Below are 18537 nucleotides of genomic sequence, written 5' to 3'. Positions count from 1 at the left end.
AATTTTTTAAAGAGACTTTATTAGGTTTTGATAGACTATAACAAATGCCTCTGCAACTTTGAACATGTTAATTCTACCGTCCTTTTAAATTAAGTGTTTTGTCCTGTTTTTGTGAGGAGGCCCTAAATAAATACATATTTAGAAAATAAATGTTTCCGCTGAACTTTTAATTTGAAAGAAGCTTCTGTAGTTTCAGCCTTCACAGACTCGCATAGAGTTGGCTTAGCTGGATGTGTCAGCACAGTCTTCTTTAGCATTTTCCAGCTATAAAATGTGTGTTTATAGAAATGTTGATCGTTTTGTGTACTGATCAGTAACAGACACTTGAACTGATTATTTTCGCGATGGGTGGGAAGAAGAAGAAGTCGGCAGCGGTTCCCACGAGTGTGTGTGTGCAGCCGGTTGCTGTGAACGCGACCAATGCAGCATCTGAACCCACGGGCAAAAAACACCAACAGAGACAAAACCATGAGAAATCAGCCTCGAAGGAAAACAAACCCAGAGGTCAGACGTCCTTTTAAAAGCTGCTTTGCTTCTAATGTGTGAGGAGTTTGATGCATTAGACATTCACAAGCATTATGCAATTATATGACAATATATGAATCATCATTTTTATGACATTTCTACCTGTTTGAATGCAGATGCACTGTGTAGTGTAATAATCAATGAGAGTTATTATACAGTAAGTGTTGCATTGTTTCACGTGATGTTCAGAGCCAGTACAATTTTGACAGTTTGTCTGCAAATGTCTTTAATATTTGTTATTTATTTTCCTGTAGCTCCCAAAACATATGGTCTTAACACTAATGCACAGACGGACACAAACAGTGTGGCTGATAAATCTATCCTGAAGGTATGTCTCACATTCATATAGTTCATGTTTATATGTTCATAACTGAAAACCTATCCAGTCTAAAAATAACTGTTGTTACACAACTGACCTGCATAAATGACTTCTGCAGACAGATTCATACATTTGAACACATAAAGTCACTTTCAAAGGTTTTGGCTAGTTATATATTTCAGCAAGGATGCTTTAAATTGATCATAAAACGATAGAAAGACATTTATAATGTTTTATTTTCTATTTCAAAATAAATGCTGTTCTTTTGAACTTTCCATTTATCAAAGAATCCTGAGAAAAAAAAAAATATATATATATATATATAAAAAAACAGTTGTTTTAAGCTGTAATAATATTTCATAATATTACTGTTTTTACTGTATTTCTGATCAAATAAATACTGCTTTGGGTGAACATATGCATAAAAAAATCAAAACTTCAATCAAAACTTTTGAAAGTTATTGTACACATCAATGTCTGTTAGTAGTATTATCATTATTAATATCTATTTTTTTGCATGTCTCGAAGGTTGTTATCCATCCAGAACTGGAAAGGAAGGTGATCAAGTTGATCAATGATTACAGGCAAGAAAATGCTGATAAAGGACCAATATCTGGAAGAATCACCTCCAAGAAGTTGCTGGTAATTCTTTCCCTTTTTTCTTTTCTTTTAATTGTAAAAAATAAAGAATATTATTTATTATCTAAGAATTTTAAAAGAACGTCATCTATCATATATTGTGTGTCAGGATTTGTACACAGCCTTGCAGAAGTTCCAGTTTAAGACGGAGCACATCGAGGAGGCCATGAAGAGCAGCGTGCTGTATGGAGGAGATCTGCACTCGGCGCTCGACTGGCTCTGTCTGAATCTCAGAGACGGTAAAAGCTTCAGATTGCAGTCAGAAACTTCATAAACCCATTTTCTGCTCCTCAAAGCTAAACCCTTGTTTTGCTTTTCTGTGAATAAAGATGAGCTACCGGAGGGTTTCAGCCAAAAGATGCAAGATGAGAAACAGAAGACTCGTCCTAAGTACCAGCCTCCTAAAGAGGACAAGAAGCAGCTGGTGACGAAAGAAGCCCCCAAAGAGGAGGAGAAACCTAAGGCAAAGGTGTGTTAAAGTGTCATTTTATGATGAATCACTTTTTTCTTTTAAAAGTTCCCCTATTTTGCTATTTTAAAGGTTCCTACAATAGGTTTACGTGCATCCATGGTCAAAAAAGCACTTTAATGTTCTTATAATATACATTGCTGCATCAGCTCTTTTCTCACAGTGTCTGAAACGGTTTGATAAAGTATTTGGTCTCCTAAACCCCTATTTTCTAGTCTACTCTCATTGGTCAGATGACCCAGTCTGTTGTGATTGGTCTACTCTGCTCTGATTGGACAGATGGCCCAGTCTGTTGTGATTGGTCTGCTCTGCTCTCAATGGTCAGATGACCCAAGCTGTGTCTGAAACCGCTCACTCGTTCACTCATTCACTAATCCCTACATAGTGAATGGCAGTTGAGTGCACTACATCAGCAAAGAGTGAACGAAAATGAGTGAGCGAATACGGACGCTGACATAATTATCACACGCCAGAGAGCTCGGACAATTTCGTCATAAACATTACCTACCCATCTTTAATATTTCCATTTTTGGCTGTATGAATTGTATGTAACAATTGTATGTATGTATTTTTCACGTTTATTGCGTTATTTGATAAAAAAAAAGATAATAAAAACACTTGCTTATCATATTTATTTACTTTTTACATTTATATGTGAAAATAAAAGAGAACAAAACACTACACAGCACATTTGTTTATTCAAATATAGATATAACGGTATATATATAAATAAATAACCAGGCGTCTGGTCTTATAAATGATTGTTTTCTATCTCGCGTGCGCCGTTGCCATGGTGACATTTTTGTTTATTTTTCATTCGCGCTCTATCGCCTTATCGTGTTGGATTGTGGGAAATAGTGTCTCAGCAAGTGTACATCGGATGTACACTCGAATTCAGAGAGGATTGTGGGTAAAAGTAGTGAACGAATGTAGGGAATGATGTCGTTCACTCAGAATTCGGACACCACTACAAAATGGCCGACACCCTAAATAGTGCACTATATAGTGGATAGGGAGCGATTTCAGACACAGCTCCAGTCTGTTATGATTGGTCTACTCTGCTCTGATTGGGCAGATGACCCAGTCTGTTGTGATTGGTTTACTTTGCTCTCATTGGTCAGATGTCCCAGTCTGTTGTGATTGGTCTACTCTGCTCTGATTGGACAGATGACCCAGTCTGTTGTGATTGGTTTACTTTGCTCTCATTGGTCAGATGTCCCAGTCTGTTGTGATTGGTCTACTGCTTACAGTGCATGTCAGAAACAAAACGGCCATTACTATATCTGAATTTCAGCTCTGCATCTTTACTCAGCACTTGACACGGTGATACGAACAATAACGATGGCGTTGGTTTTAGTCCTCATTGTTTGTAAGCACATGCAAAGTGGATGCAGATGCGCAGATGTTGAAAACACAGACCAAACTCTTCCAGGCCTCACCTACAACTACAGTGTTTGAGAGTCAAAGTACCGGTAGACGTTGTTCACGGGCAGCCAATGAAGACTCCAGGCTGGTGGTATTATGCAAATTTGTTACAAACCTATGTAGCTTCGTGCAGGAAGTAAGACTGGAAATTACTGATGCTTTGTTTTAGACAGTTCAGAATCGCTGCTTTTACAATTTTTCAGTTACTCCATTGATCATTTAGCCTGACAAGCCAGACCCACATCAAGATGTTGGGTCTGGGAACACACCATTGGCAGGGCTCAATCCGAGGGGCGGGATAAACGGTTATCTTTCAAATTCCCTCTGCACGCAATAGGATAGCGCTTCAACCAACCAACCAGAGTGTTTTCCCACCAGCGGAGCTAGTTGATAGATTAAACTTTTGCCGTATCCGGTCGGCAAAACTACGAACACATCTTCCTTTTTTATGAATGACTTCAGTGCCGTTCTTTGTTCATTTCTCAAAGAAAAGCTTAACTCCAAGTCTCCCAGAGTCGCGGCCAAAGCCGATTCGAAAGGCCGCTGTTCGCCAGCAGCAGCCGCCATCTTCTTTGTTTTCAAGTAGCAGGGAACCGTCACAACTCTGCCGTCATTATGTAAAGCCCACCCGCCGACTCTATACACGATGTGATTGGCCTGACTAGAGTTTGGTTTTTCCAGCTCGCAAGCCAACGGAGAGTTGCTAGACGACACTGGCTGCAAATATAAAATTTGCTGCCGCTAGGGTGCGTCTAGATTTCTAGGCTATTTATCATTCACTTTGATCATTGAAACTGTGCAGACATTTTACATCCACAAACAGCTAGGCTATATTCCACACTGCATGAAACGTAATATCTGAAAAAGCATAATGGGGCACTTTAATCTTTTGAGAGAAAAAGTTCAAAAACATTTTATTTGCTGTCAGAGTCCTGTAAAAGAGGGTGGTGGCAGTATGAAGGAGTGGATCCTGCGCTATGCTGAACAATCTGAAGATCAGAGCAGCGAAGAAGATGAAAACACGGACACAAGTGTTTATAACCCAGAGTTGGAGGAGAAGTTTGATCCTGTGAGTTTTACTGAGTCTAGTTTCTATAACATCTATACTCTATATTTCTATACAGCTTCCCATAAAATCCCATACTCTTCCTGCAGAATGACAGATACCTGCTGCTGAGCGCTCAACTGTATGATGCCAAGGACATGGCCACAGTATCGAAAGCCAAGAAGGACAAAGCAGGGCAGAGGACAGCACAAGATCGCATCAGAGTCATCCAGCAAGGTCTCTGTGCCGGCAGTGTTCGCTTACTTTAGGGTATTTGTTAATTGTGTAGAATGTGAGGAAGGGTTACTATGAATTTGTTTCTTAATAGTGTTTATTTACATTACAGAAATGAAGTCTTTGGAGTGTCATCCGATGTTTAATTCAGCTATCAAGGTTAAAGACACTCCTAAAGAGGAAAAGAAGCCAGTTACACTCACTGATGGAAAGGAGGAACTCAACTTCAGCCTCTTTGAGCAAGCAGACGCACCACCAGCAGAAAAAAGTAAGAGTAATACTTTTTTTTAATGTATTTATTTAGGTCAATAGTTTTATTTTTGTTTTGTGGTGGTTTTTTTTCTGTTTAGTCTATATCGGTTTATTTTATGCTATGTTGTTGTTTTATGTTTTTGTTTATGGTATTTTGTTATTTTACATGATTTTTGTTTTATGTTATGTTTTACATTTTATTTTGTTATTTATTTTATTATATTTGTCATGTTTATTTAACATTTTTATCTTTTTATTTTTCATTTATGCTATTGCTTTATTCAGTTTATTTTGTGATATTTTATTTCATGCTGTTCTATGTTTTTATTTATATTTTAACTTATTTTATTTTGTTACCTAATATTGTTGCTATTTCTGTTTGTTATTGTATGCTCATATGCTGTTTATTTTTATTTTTATTTTATGCTGTTTATTTGTTTTCTTTCTTGTTTAATTTTTGTTGTTTTACATTATTTAGTCATTTTATGTTTGTTATGCTATTATTTATAAATGTATCTTTTATTTTAAATTAATGCTGGTATTTTATTTTATTGTTTTGTTTTATCCTATGTCATAATGTAAGTTGTATTTTTTTTTATTTTTCAACAAAACATTTTATTTTAAATTAATGCTGTTGTTTTATTTTGTTGTTTTGTTTTATGCAATGATGTAAAAAAAATTTTTTTTATTTATTTTATTCGGTGCTTGTGCTTATGATTCGGTAATGCCTAGGTTCATTGCCAGATATTAATGTCTTTTTTTGCATCTCTGATTATAATTTTTTTGTCTGATCATTGTTGATGCCCTAGCGGAGAAAAAGCAGAAGGAGCCCAAAGACATCCGAAACTTTGACTACACCTCAAGGAGCTGGACTGGCAAGTCTCCTAAACAGTTTTTGATTGATTGGTGCAGGAAAAACCTCCCGAAGAGCCCTCCACCATCCTTCGACAAAATTGCAGTCGGGAGATATTGGAAATGCAGGTATGTTGTGTAAAATTGCATTTTTGATTCTGAATTTGTACTGAATGCAGATTTGACTCTCTGGTTATTTGTCCTTGATGTCAGAGTGCGCATTCATAGGCCTAATGACGTTTTGGAGGTGTGTCCCACTATCCTGACTGAAGACGGCATGCAAGCCCATCACTTAGGAGCCACGCTTGCCCTTTATAAACTAGTCAAAGGACAGGTGAGTTTCAAAACAGTTCACATATTAGGCAGATAGATGCTTGCTTTATGTATTTCATTCATTTCATCTTTGATCTCCATTAGTCTGTGCATCAGCTGCTGCCGCCCACCTACCGCGACGTGTGGCTTGAGTGGCGAGATGACGAACAAAAAGAGGAGGAGCAAACCCTCTCCGCCATCAACAAACCACGTGACCAGTTCATCGCACGCCTGCTCACTCGCCTCAAACAGCAGCAGGCCCTCCAACTGCAGTCCGAGCCCCAGGAAAGTCTCCAGGACGCTGAACCGGAAGACTCCTGGGAGAACCTGGACGTGCAGGAGGACCACGAGCCCCAGCACGGAGGAGGCCTGATGGCGGAGGAGGCGTCCCGCAGGCTGTTCCTCAAACTGCGAGGCTCTCCTGTGGCGCACAGGCTGCTGACTGAGAGGGAGCAGCTGCCTGTTTTCCAGCACCGTGAGAAGGTGCTAGAGGCTCTCCGGCGCCACCGCGTGCTGGTGATCGCTGGGGAAACGGGAAGCGGGAAGAGCACACAGATTCCTCAGTTCATCCTGGAGGAGCTCCTGGCCGCTGGGGAGGCCGCGCAGCCGTGCAATGTGGTGGTGACGCAACCCAGAAGGATTTCAGCCACGAGTCTGGCCAGCAGGGTGTCACAGGAGCTGGGGAGTGAGGACGGACCGGGAAGCAAGGTTAGATCTCTGGAAGATGCTTTATAAAACTATGTCTGTGGAAATGCCTTGCTTTTAATGTTGTTCATATCTATAAAGTTAGGTGGTATGTGATGGGAATAAAATATTTGGGCCAGTAACCTTAAAAGTTGTAGGTTCAAACACCACAGACAGTCCTTGAGCTACTGCCTTTTAAGGCTCAACAATAAGTAGTTTTATTTATTGTCCCTCAGGTGAAAATAATATATATGAAGTATATGTGTATATACCTTCTATATATAATAACTGTTATAGAAATATGTTGATAAGTATTAATAATATAAATATTGACACAAATTAATAAGTACATAAGTATACTTTTATTAAATGTTTCAATGGCAATGCTAATTTTTTTAAATTAATTCAGAAATATATTTAAAATGAATACACCTCTTTTATGATTTGCATGTTTTTCATTTCTGAATTAAAATTCATTTTGATATTTTTTTTAGGGTGTGGTGAGAATTAAATTCTTGAAAATAAAACTTTTAGTATTTTCTTTTTTTAATTATTAATTCTTTTTTATTGGTTCTTCGTATTATTTTACCACTTAAAACCACTTAAAATTTATAAAATTTATGTGTGAAAAACATTTGTCCACCAAATAAATGTCTTGTAGTGCAACTAACAGGAAAAAAAACAGAAAATGTCATGTTAAGCCACTCCCCAAAAACATATTTTTAAACAAATCATTACATTTGTAAAAAAAAAAAAAAAAAAAAAACCTTTATACAAATTTAAAATGTATAAAACGTTTGTCCGTCAAATTGAGTCATGTGGTGCAACCAACAAAAAAAACGACAAAATAAAACCGGAAATATCAGAGGACCCCGCATGACTGTTTGTCAAGGTCAATTTGTCTCAAAAAATATCAGTTAATTTGACTCTTTTTTTTTTTATGTTGTAAGATGTCATGTGGTGCGCGCATACATTATTTATATATATATAAAAAAATATATATAATTTTTTTTACTTGATTAAGATGCACTTACATGTATTCAAAGTCCAAGGAAACACCACATGATTTAAATTAATACTTTTCCTAAAAATCGTCTAAAAGGTTTTCAAACCCATATCTAAGAACTTGACACTTGCAAAATGTGCAAAATAAGTCCAAAGAACTCCAGTAAAGGTGTCGTACGGGTAGTTGACGGCAGAGTAACAATATTGTGGAATATTTGCATTACAGAATTCACTGTGTGGATACCAGATCCGTATGGAGAACCGCTCTGGTGACGCCACACGACTGCTGTACTGCACCACTGGAGTTCTGCTGCGCAAACTACAGCAGGACCGGCTCCTCAGCTCCCTCACTCACATCATCGTGGACGAGGTCTGGCTCGCATACATCTGGGGATATACCCACACTTAAGGCTGGACCATGTAACCCAAAAATTCTGTCTCAATATTTTAGGTGCACGAGCGCAGCGTACAGTCAGATTTCCTCCTCACGATACTGAAAGATGTGGTTCATAAGCGTGCAGATCTGCGTTTGATCCTGATGAGCGCTACAGTCGACTGTCAGAAGTTTGCCAACTACTTCAACCGCTGTCCTGTGGTCACCATACCTGGCAGAACTTTCCCTGTGGAGGCAAGATTATATACATCTAAATAAATATCAACAAATACTGTATATTTACGTGATGGTTTGTTTATTTTGAAATAAATTCCAAATAAGAAAAAAAATCCTAAAAACTGTGGTGGTGCTGTAGGTGTTTCACCTGGAGGATATCGTGGAGGAGACGGGATATGTTCTGGAGCAGGACTCGGAGTACAGTCAGAAGTTTGTGGAGGAGGAAGACGAGGTCAGCATCAGTATCGCACAGAAAGGAGGAAAGACTATTCAGCACCAGGTGAGACAGAAATCCACATTTCTTTTTTCAACAGAAGAATTTCATCAGTCCAAGATTAATGCTGCGTCCCCATTCGCATATTATTTGTCCTAAATAGTGTTCGAAATTAGAGTTCTCCTTGCTTTGCTCCATAAAAAGTAACTTAATTTATTACATACAATGAAATATAGATTAATGAATTCAATGCAAATTTCTGTAGGTGGCATTTTAAAGATGATTAATATCATCAAATGTTTTTAGAAATAACATAGATTGAAACATACAATAGGTAATTCATACAGATTTTTTTTTTTATTATTATTAATTAAAGGATTAGTTTACCCCAAAAAGTTCACCCTCATGTCTTTCCAAACACATAGGACTTTTGTTCATCTTATGAACACAAATGAAGATCTTTTTAATGAAATCTGAGATTTCTGTCCCTCCATTCGCAGTCTACGCAACTAACACTCTGACGCTTTAAAAAGTTCATAAAGAGATCAGTATGAAGGTAATATGATGCCATAAAGAATCATGTGCAGGGTAAGATTTGTGAAAGCGTACATAATATTGCAAGCGTGAATAAAAGTTGCATATGCAAGAAAAAAATTTAAAGGTGTAAATCGCCTTTCAATTGTAAGAAAAAAATATTTGCAGCATTTTACTGTTATTCGTAAGTGTAATTCATGTATTGTGAAACTGCAGCTTCATGCTAACGCATAATAAATATGATCTGTATTGTTTCCGCGCGTACACTTTTGGCACGTTTTTTTCCGCACAAATACGGCCAAAAGCACTGCAAGCCTGTGAACAGCAATTTGCAAGTGAAAACAACAGAGTCAGGAACTGCAAAACATGGACCCGGTCCATTATTTTCTTAGGTTAGTTAGCATGCGTAAGGCTATTCTGTGGCGTGTCATTGCAGGCCTATGTTATTTTGTAAATGTTTGTTCTTATATTCTCTTCAGGAGCTGATTGTGAGGGACTCTGGTTCAGGCTGGGATCTGGGCCCTGAGCTGGATCACTTCAGCAGCCGGACACGACACGTCCTGCAGTACATGAATCCCAATAAGATAAATATGGATCTGATATTAGACCTGCTGGCGTACCTTGGTAAGATAACAACACATATACTGTATACACAGTCAGTAGTTATAGTGACTGAACATGCACCTTATTAGAATGCATACTTTATTATTAGTAGTGTTTGCTAATGTAAGCAATACTCACATTTTCCTAAAAGACTGTAAAAATCTACTCGTTAAAGGTTTTATGAATAAATTGAGTACCTCTGGTTCTTTTCCTAAGATAAATCACCTCAGTTTCGTGATGTGGATGGTGCAGTTCTGGTCTTCCTCCCAGGCCTGGCTCATATTCAACAGCTGCATGATCTACTGACCACCGACAAGAGGTTCAGCTCAAAGAACAGGTAAATCCGGCCTAACTTTGGGGCTTCGTAGAGACCGGAACTAAACACAGCGTTACTGACAGACTGAGAAGAGAGGTGCTGCAACCATGTAAAATATGGGGAAAATTATGTTTTTTGAACATTCAAGCATGAAAACCTGTTCTAGTGGAGCCCAAAAACAAAATCAAGACTTTGTAAAGGGGCATAAAATGTTTTGTGTATTATATAATTATTTTGTGGAATAATTCGGTTTTTTAATGTTTTATTGTATTTATTAAGCCTCTTATTGTCACCTAATCAAAATACAGTAATAACAGTAATATTGTGAAATATGATTACAATTTAAAATAACTGTTTTCTTTTTTAATATATTTAAAAATGTCATTTAATGCAAAATTTTCAGCATCATTAATAATTTTTAGTGTCACATGATCCTTCAGAAATCATTCTAATTTGCTAATATAAAGACCTTGCATTAAATTTTCTCAGAAATAAGGCATTCTTGCCATGCTCCATAAGTAACTTAATTTATTAAATACAATGAAATGTATAATTAAATACAAATTTCTGTAGATGGCATTTATTTTCACATGTTATTTTATTTATTTTGTAATATGTTTATGTTGTGTTTGTTAACATATAGATACAAGCTAGTCGCCCTCCACTCCTCACTGTCGTCTCAGGACCAGTCTTCTGCATTCACAGTGCCCCCTCCTGGAGTGAGAAAGGTCAGAAGAGCTTCTTATTTATACATAGTTTTCACATGACATCACAGCCCACCTGCAGGGCAAAACAAGGCTTTCCTCCATTCCCGCCAGTTATTTTTTACCAGGTTTGTCCTAAGTACTAAAGTAGTAAGACAGTGGTATTAAAACACCAAATTCAGTATACACATCATTGATGATGCATACTACGTACAGGCAAGCAGATGAACCCGGAATATAAACACAATGCGCAGTTTAGCATGAATTGTTTTTCAAAGAAACATTGAACCTTTTAGCATTAGTGATTGAAATAGTGCAACAGTAGTACATGGATCAGAAGTGCCCAAAACATTTTCCTCTTTTAAGCTGCAGTTCTTTGGACGTTTTGCCCTCCAGGTGTCATGACGGAAAACTATGAATTACTATTTCTGCAGTGCATAGTATGTATGCACCGTCTTCATTTCTCTTTAAGATTGTTCTGTCCACAAACATCGCTGAGACTGGCGTCACCATTCCTGATGTGGTCTTTGTCATTGACACAGGAAAAACAAAAGAAAATCGGTGAGACGGGGCAGAAAATATCTGATATTAACTGTCTATGATGGAATGGGTTTGAATGTTAGCGGCTGTCTTCTGTTTCTGGCTTCAGGTATCATGAAAGCAGCCAGATGAGCTCTCTGGTGGAGACGTTTGTGAGTAAAGCCAGCGCCCTCCAGAGGCAGGGGAGGGCAGGACGTGTTCGAGAGGGCTACTGTTTCCGCCTTTATCCTAAATTCAGGTACAACGATAGACTTTTCTTCCTGATTGTGACGTATAACCGAGTGAAACAGGTTCTGGAACAAGAACAAATGTAGGGCGGGACTTGATTTTGTCTATAGGGAATTGATTGGATGGTTGTGGTTTGCTATTGGTGGATCTTATTTGAGTGACAGGTTATTGCCCCACCCTCCTGCCAGTAAACACATCATTAGAGAAGAGAAGAGATAAGCTGCAAGAGGGGAAGTCACTTTGATTAAAAATCACGAGAGCACATGAATTTAAATGATGTACACGGATAAATCCTTTATAATAAATACAGGAATTTTACATAAAAAAACAAGAATTGTCCCATTTCGATTTTTTTCGTGACTTTAAAGATTGTGGCACATACAGTACTAACCTTCCATCAGAGAATCAGTGACCTGTTTTGGTTGGCAATATCATATTTTCTATGATATTTTTGCATCGCATGAGAAGTAAATTTACATGACGATTTAGTTATTGATGAAAAAAATGTATTGCAATTTGGTGGACAGAAACCTGAAAGAGTGCAAAAACAGCTTCACATTATTCAATACTTGAAACGGAAGACTCAAAACAGTAAAACTAATATTATAAAATGAATAGATCTCATTTTATATACTGTAAATATATACATTTTATATATATATATATATATATATATATATATATATATATATATATATACACATGTCATTCTCATGTTCTTTGTTTTCCCACAACAGATTTGAGAGCTTCATTGCCTACTCCATCCCTGAGATTCTCAGAGTGCCTTTGGAGGAGCTTTGCCTTCATATTATGTTAAGTACCATGTTTTTCTCTTTAATCTACTCTACCATTCAAAAGTTTGTTTTCGGTAAGATATTGTAATGTTTTTGAAAGAAAACATATGTAATGCTTGCCAAGGCTGCTTTTATTTACTCAAGAATACAGTAAAGCTACATTGTGAAATATTACTACTATCTAAAATGACTGTTTTAATGCAGTTTATTCCTGTGATCAAAGCTGAATTTTCAGCATTATTACTCCAGTCTTCAGTGTCACATGATCCTTCAGAAATCAGTCGAACATGCTGATTTGATGCTCGGTTACACTTTATTTTGATGCTCCCCTTTAGACATTCTGTTGACTATACGTAATGTTGCACCTTCATGTCTACTAACTCTCGTTAGAGTATTAGTTGAGTATTAATAGACGGTTAGGGTTGGTAGAAGTTTACAAGTAGTTGCAAAGTAACAGTACTTGTAGTCAATAGAATATCTAAAAAATAAAGTGTTAGCAGATATTAAGCAGCAGAAGAGTAGTAATGACTGGTAGTTGACATGTAGTTGCAAAGTTACTAAAGTGGGTCATGGAAATAAAGTTACCAACTTTTCTTATTATTATCAGTGTTGACGACAATTGTGCTCCTTAATATTTTTTGTGGAAACCGTGATACATTTTAGGGATTAATGTCTTTCAAAAAAGTCTTACTGACCCCAAACCATTGAAAGCATAAAGCCTCTTTTTCTATTCTGAAACCTATTTCTGTTCGTGTTAACAGAAGTGTGATTATGGCTCTCCAGAGGATTTCCTGTGTCGAGCACTCGATGCCCCTCAGCCGCAGGCCGTGTGTAACGCTGTCAGCCTTCTGAGGAAGATCAACGCCTGTCAGCAAGATAGCCACACCCTAACACCACTCGGCCATCACTTGGCTGCACTTCCCGTCAATGTCAAGATTGGCAAAATGCTCATCTTTGGTGCCATCTTTGGCTGCCTGGAACCCATTGTGAGCGTTTTTTTCAGCATGTTATTAATTTCAAAAAAAAAAAAAAAAAGAAAATTCTGTCATATTCGCTCCTAACCTGTATGACTTTCATTCTTTTGTGGAACTTTAGTATGCTTTACCTGTTTTTATCCATACAATAAAAGTCAATGGGGTCCAAAACAACACTGAGAAATTCATAATGTTTATTTTTCAGGCCACCATTGCAGCGGCCATGTCTGAGAAGTCCCCGTTTGCTACTCCTATGAGCAGGAAGGAGGAGGCCAACCTGGCCAAAGCTGCTCTAGCAGTCGTAAACTCAGATCACATGACCATCTACAATGCTTACCTTGGGTAATCACTCGTGTTCAACAAAACAGTACTTCATGGACAAAGGAAGTGAAAATCATTGTAATGAAGTTAGTGTTTTATTGACAGGTGGAAGAGTTCACGGGGCGAGGGAACACGTGCTGAGATGGTCTACTGCAGGAGACACTTCCTGAATCGCACCGCCCTCATGACGATTGAGGTGACGAACTCTTACAGCTACGAACGCACTTGCTGATTCATTTGCTGAGTCATGATAATTAACAAATGTACCTCTGATCTGCTAGAACTTGCGATGGTTGATCTGCGTGTGTGCAAAATAGAGTTTGAAATGTTTCTTTTAAGGTATAAAAAGTAGGCCTGCACGATATTGAAGAAAAATGCGATATGCAATAACTCATTAAATAATGCGCTATTCAATATGCGATACAATAATGCTTAAAAAGTGTGTAAAGTAAACTTAAATTATCTTTCAAATATATTTAAAATGATATAACCTACATACGTGTTTCACATTATTTTTGTGACAAGAAAACATCCCTACAGCTTCTGAAAGTGAACAGCAGTGTTTTACTGAAAGATAAGAAGTGTTATTTTAACATCAGTGTAAACCACGGGGTTTAGGGTTTCAGGTAGGCCCACATTAGGTTTATTTAACAACAGAAACTGAATAATCAAATGTAAAAATAAAACAATGCTTAGTTTTCACTGTATGAATTAAATATATACTGATTCTTATTAAAGCTACAAAAGTTAGTTAGCCAAGAGCAGTGATTTTTCTCTTTGTCTTTTGTTCATGATCCCAGTTATTGCAAGCTGTTGCGATATGCATATCACGATATATACATTTGCGATATTTCGATAATTTCCATATATTGTGCAGCCCTAATAAAAAGTGTGTCTGAGATGAAGAGGAGGAGAAGTATTTAAAAATCTGGTTTAAAACACTAGTGTTAGGCTTTTAAAAATGTATTCTGTGCATTCTTGTTGGTTTCGTACATTTTGTTCATACATCATTTTATATTGCTGTTTATTTTAGATTAATGTCTCTGTGGTGTAACCATCCAGTGATATTTTAGTATTATTAATATATTATTAAAGTATGAATTAATATTTTGAACTAGCCTTTATTTTTATATTTAATTTAACTGCTTTTGTCATTTTTATTAGTTCTTTTTTATATTTCGGTAACACTTTACAATAACACTTTCCATTTGGTAATATTAGTTAACACGAACTAACAATGAGCATTTATTAATCTTAGTTAAGGTTAATTTCAACATTTACTAATACATTATTAAAATCTAAATTTGTATCTGTAAATGTAATTTAATGTACAATTAATTTAATTAACACGGATCTGCGAAAACGACTAAAAACGCTGTATTATTCATGCTAGGCCAGTAGATGGCGATGTAACTTTGTAAAGAAACACGACGCGCCTATAGACTGAACTCGTTCTTGTGGTGAACAAGCTATTTTTAAACAATATCATGAATCTCAACATTTTTGAATCACGAATATAATGAAGTTTACTGAAGGTAGTCCAGTTGACACTTTTTTGGTCTACAGAGGCCATAAGGGTTTACAGGAGTCTCTGTCTGTGATTAATTATTTCCTGTTTTGTGGTTTTCAGTCATATGATAACAAAATGGCTTCCTGCATGTTGGGTACACAACACTTTTTTTGTTTTTCATTTGTTGCAAAACATTTTTCAAATACTAATAATATTTTTAAAAAAAAATCTCATTTTTCAGAATCTCTAGATAGTTCCACCTCCTTGTCTTTTTCTTTTTTTCTTTTTTTCCTTTAAGGCCCTGTTAGCATTAAGATGTGTTTTGGTCGATCGGATCACAAGTGGACGACGCTAAATACAGGTGTAAACAGGGTCTAAAGCGTTTTGAGCCACTTCCATAGGTAGTTGAAAACACATTAGTCCGGATTGCTTTCGTAGTGTAAACTCTCATGTGGTCGAATGTGCTCTCTGGGCGCAGAGAATTATTTATATCATTAGATCGAAAAGATCTGAAAAAAAATATATATACATTTACCCACCCATAGACCCTCCCCTCAAATAAATCAGGACAGAAGTGGTTGAAAGTGGACAAAAGTGACAGATTAAAATACTAGGTGTAAACGGGTATGTCTCCCTCGTCTACTAGTGATCAGATCGACCAAAACGCACCTTAATACCAGGTGTAAACAGGGCCTCTATCACAAAAATTGAAGTCACAAAAATATAAAAATGTATGGAATGAATTTATAAATTCAGAAATTGAGGTGTATTCAACTAAATGTATGAATTTTGAGTGTGTTTTTGAATAACTAGAGGCAATACATTAAACTGACTTTTAACTATTTAGTGTTGAACTTCCTCCTCAGGATGTGAAGAAGGAGCTCATTAGGATGGTGGAGCAGGCCGGTTTCACAGCCTCCAAACCCAGCCGGACTCCTCGCTCTCGACCCAGCGCCGAACCCAAAGCCCTCGGCTCGCTCTCCAAGCAGGACGTCTCTGTTCTCAATGCCGTGCTGACGGCGGGTCTGTATGACAGCGTGGGCCGTATCCTCTACACCCCCTCTGTGGACGTTCAGGATCGGGTGGTGTGTGTGGTCGAGACGGCTCAGGGGAAGGCCCATGTTCACCCCTCCTCTGTCAACCGCTTCCTACAGACCCACGGTTGGCTGCTCTTCCAGGAAAAGGTGTGTTGGGGTTAGCTTTAATATATAACTGGCATTTTGTGTGGGTTTTTTTTTTTTTTATTTTTTTTTTATCCATCCCATGTCAGTCACATTCTAGTACATGGCTTACTCTGTGGCGTTTTATTATTTGTGCTCTTTTTTTGGTCTATCTATTCATTTAAATGAAAATACATAAAAAATGCTACCCATACACTACTGTTTAAAGGCTTTGGGTCAGTTTTTGAAGTCTCTTATGCTCACCAAAGCTGCATTTATTTAATCAAAAATACAGTAAAAATAGTATTCTTGCTAAATATTATTACAATTTAAAAGAAGTTTTCTATTGTAATATATTTAAAAATGTAATTTATTCCTGTGATGAAAAGTTAAATTTTCAGCGTCATTACTCCAGTCTACAGTGTCACGTGGTCCTCCAGAAATCATTCTAATATGATGATTTGAAACACGTATTATTATTATCAATGTAGAAAACAGCTGTGGTGCTTCATATTTTTGTGGAAACCGAGATAAAAAAAATCAGGATTCTTTGATGAATAGAAAGTTAAAAAGAAAAGCATTTATTTGAAAAAATATATATATATTTTGTAACATAAATGAATAAAACATGAATCCCCTTTGAACCACTATTTTCTCATTTTGCCGACAGGTGAAATACTCTAAGGTGTTTCTAAGAGACACTACGTTGATCTGTCCTTTATCATTGCTGCTGTTTGGAGGTGATATTGATGTGCAACACAGGGAGAGGCTCATCTCTCTGGATGGATGGATCCACTTCCAGGTCAGGGAAAGGTTTTGCATGCATGTTCTGTTTCATTGGTTTTCCATGCTTGGCTGGTTACCTGCTTTGCATTGATCATTGGTTTGTCAAACTATGAGATAACTCTGTTATCTGTTTCAATTCCCATCAGGCTCCAGTCAGAATTGGCGTGATCTTCAAACACCTGCGCAAACTGATGGACTCCCTCCTGGAGAGGAAATTGGCCAACCCTAAAATGAATTTGGAAGGTAACTTTAACCGTACAAGTAACTGGTTATTAAATGAATGAATCATCATATTCATAGTCAGTCAGTATATTTATACGCATACCTTTTCAAACAGTCTTTTTGTTGTGAAACATGTCTTTTATTTTTATCCTCTTCAGATGAGAAGACCATACAGATCATCACAGAACTGATCAAGTCAGAAAACATGCCCTGAGGAAGTGCCTGTTTGTATTCAACCATGAATTGACTATGAATTAAATGTTGACAAACCTCACCGAGGGGTGAGACTGTAAATTATATTGCCAAACTATAAAAATATTTTAAGACAAACAAAATGTTTGTGGTATTCTTCAAAGCCATTACCATAATAGACTGACAGGGTTGTGTTTTTACTAAAAGCCTGTAGGAATGCAGATGAACAATTTTGTGGTGATAATGTTATTTTGTTATTGATAGACGTAAATGCAATATCAAGTTATGTGAAGTGGTTAAGATTCATGTCTCAAGTTTGACCATAGTTATCATAAATAATAGACATTAAAGGTTAACTTGGGTAATGTTCCTGACACAGTGGACTGGGAAAAACAGTCCACTAAAGGGACATCTTTGCGTTCGCTAGCAAAACCTTTACGTTCCCCTGAGAAACTTTGCTTTCGCTAGCAAAACCTTTACGTTCCCCTGAGAAATTTTGCGTTCACTGACAAAACCTTTGCGTTCCCCCTAGAACCTTTACGTTCCCCTGAGAAACTTTGCGTTCGCTGGCAAAACCTTTACGTTCCTCCGAGAAACTTTGCGTTCGCTGGCAAAACCTTTACGTTCCCCTGAGAAACTTTGCGTTCACTGGCAAAACCTTTACGTTCCCCCTAGAACCTTTACGTTCCCCTGAGATACTTTGCGTTCGCTGGCAAAACCTTTACGTTCCTCCGAGAAACTTTGCGTTCACTGGCAAAACCTTTATGTTCCCCCTAGAAGCTTTACTTTCGCTGGCAAAACCTTTACGTTCCTCAGAGAAACTTTGCGTTCACTGGCAAAACCTTTATGTTCCCGAGAAACTTTGCGTTCGCTGGCAAAACCTTTACGTTCCTCCGAGAAACTTTGCGTTCGCTGGCAAAACCTTTACGTTCCCCTGATAAACTTTGCGTTCGCTGGCAAAACCTTTACGTTCCCCTGAGAAACTTTGCGTTCGCTGGCAAAACCTTTACGTTCCCCTGAGAAACTTTGCGTTCACTGGCAAAACCTTTACGTTCCCCTGAGAAACTT

At 37.4% G+C, this 18537-nt stretch overlaps 1 protein-coding gene across 1 annotated transcript; it reads left to right on the top strand.

Annotated features, from left to right (window-relative positions):
• Positions 1–180: 180 nt before the first annotated feature.
• Positions 181–17602, top strand: dhx29 (DEAH (Asp-Glu-Ala-His) box polypeptide 29). The gene is made up of 27 exons (XM_084401065.1): positions 181–504; positions 780–853; positions 1373–1486; positions 1593–1722; positions 1813–1952; positions 4306–4446; positions 4533–4659; positions 4769–4924; positions 5718–5889; positions 5974–6094; positions 6178–6780; positions 7988–8131; positions 8213–8389; positions 8511–8651; positions 9599–9743; positions 9939–10059; positions 10682–10766; positions 11215–11303; positions 11392–11520; positions 12248–12323; positions 13066–13290; positions 13484–13620; positions 13705–13795; positions 15976–16293; positions 16940–17071; positions 17202–17298; positions 17436–17602. The coding sequence occupies exons 1-27, from the start codon at positions 345–347 to the stop codon at positions 17489–17491; spliced, it is 4101 nt and encodes a 1366-aa protein (XP_084257191.1). The 5' UTR covers positions 181–344; the 3' UTR covers positions 17492–17602.
• The last annotated feature ends 935 nt before the right edge of the window (positions 17603–18537 follow it).

Source organism: Rutilus rutilus (assembly GCF_951802725.1).
Source record: "Rutilus rutilus genome assembly, chromosome: 25".
Taxonomy (NCBI): domain Eukaryota; kingdom Metazoa; phylum Chordata; class Actinopteri; order Cypriniformes; family Leuciscidae; genus Rutilus; species Rutilus rutilus.
The sequence above is the reverse complement of the archived record's forward strand: the minus strand, read 5'-3'. Positions and strand labels throughout refer to the sequence as shown.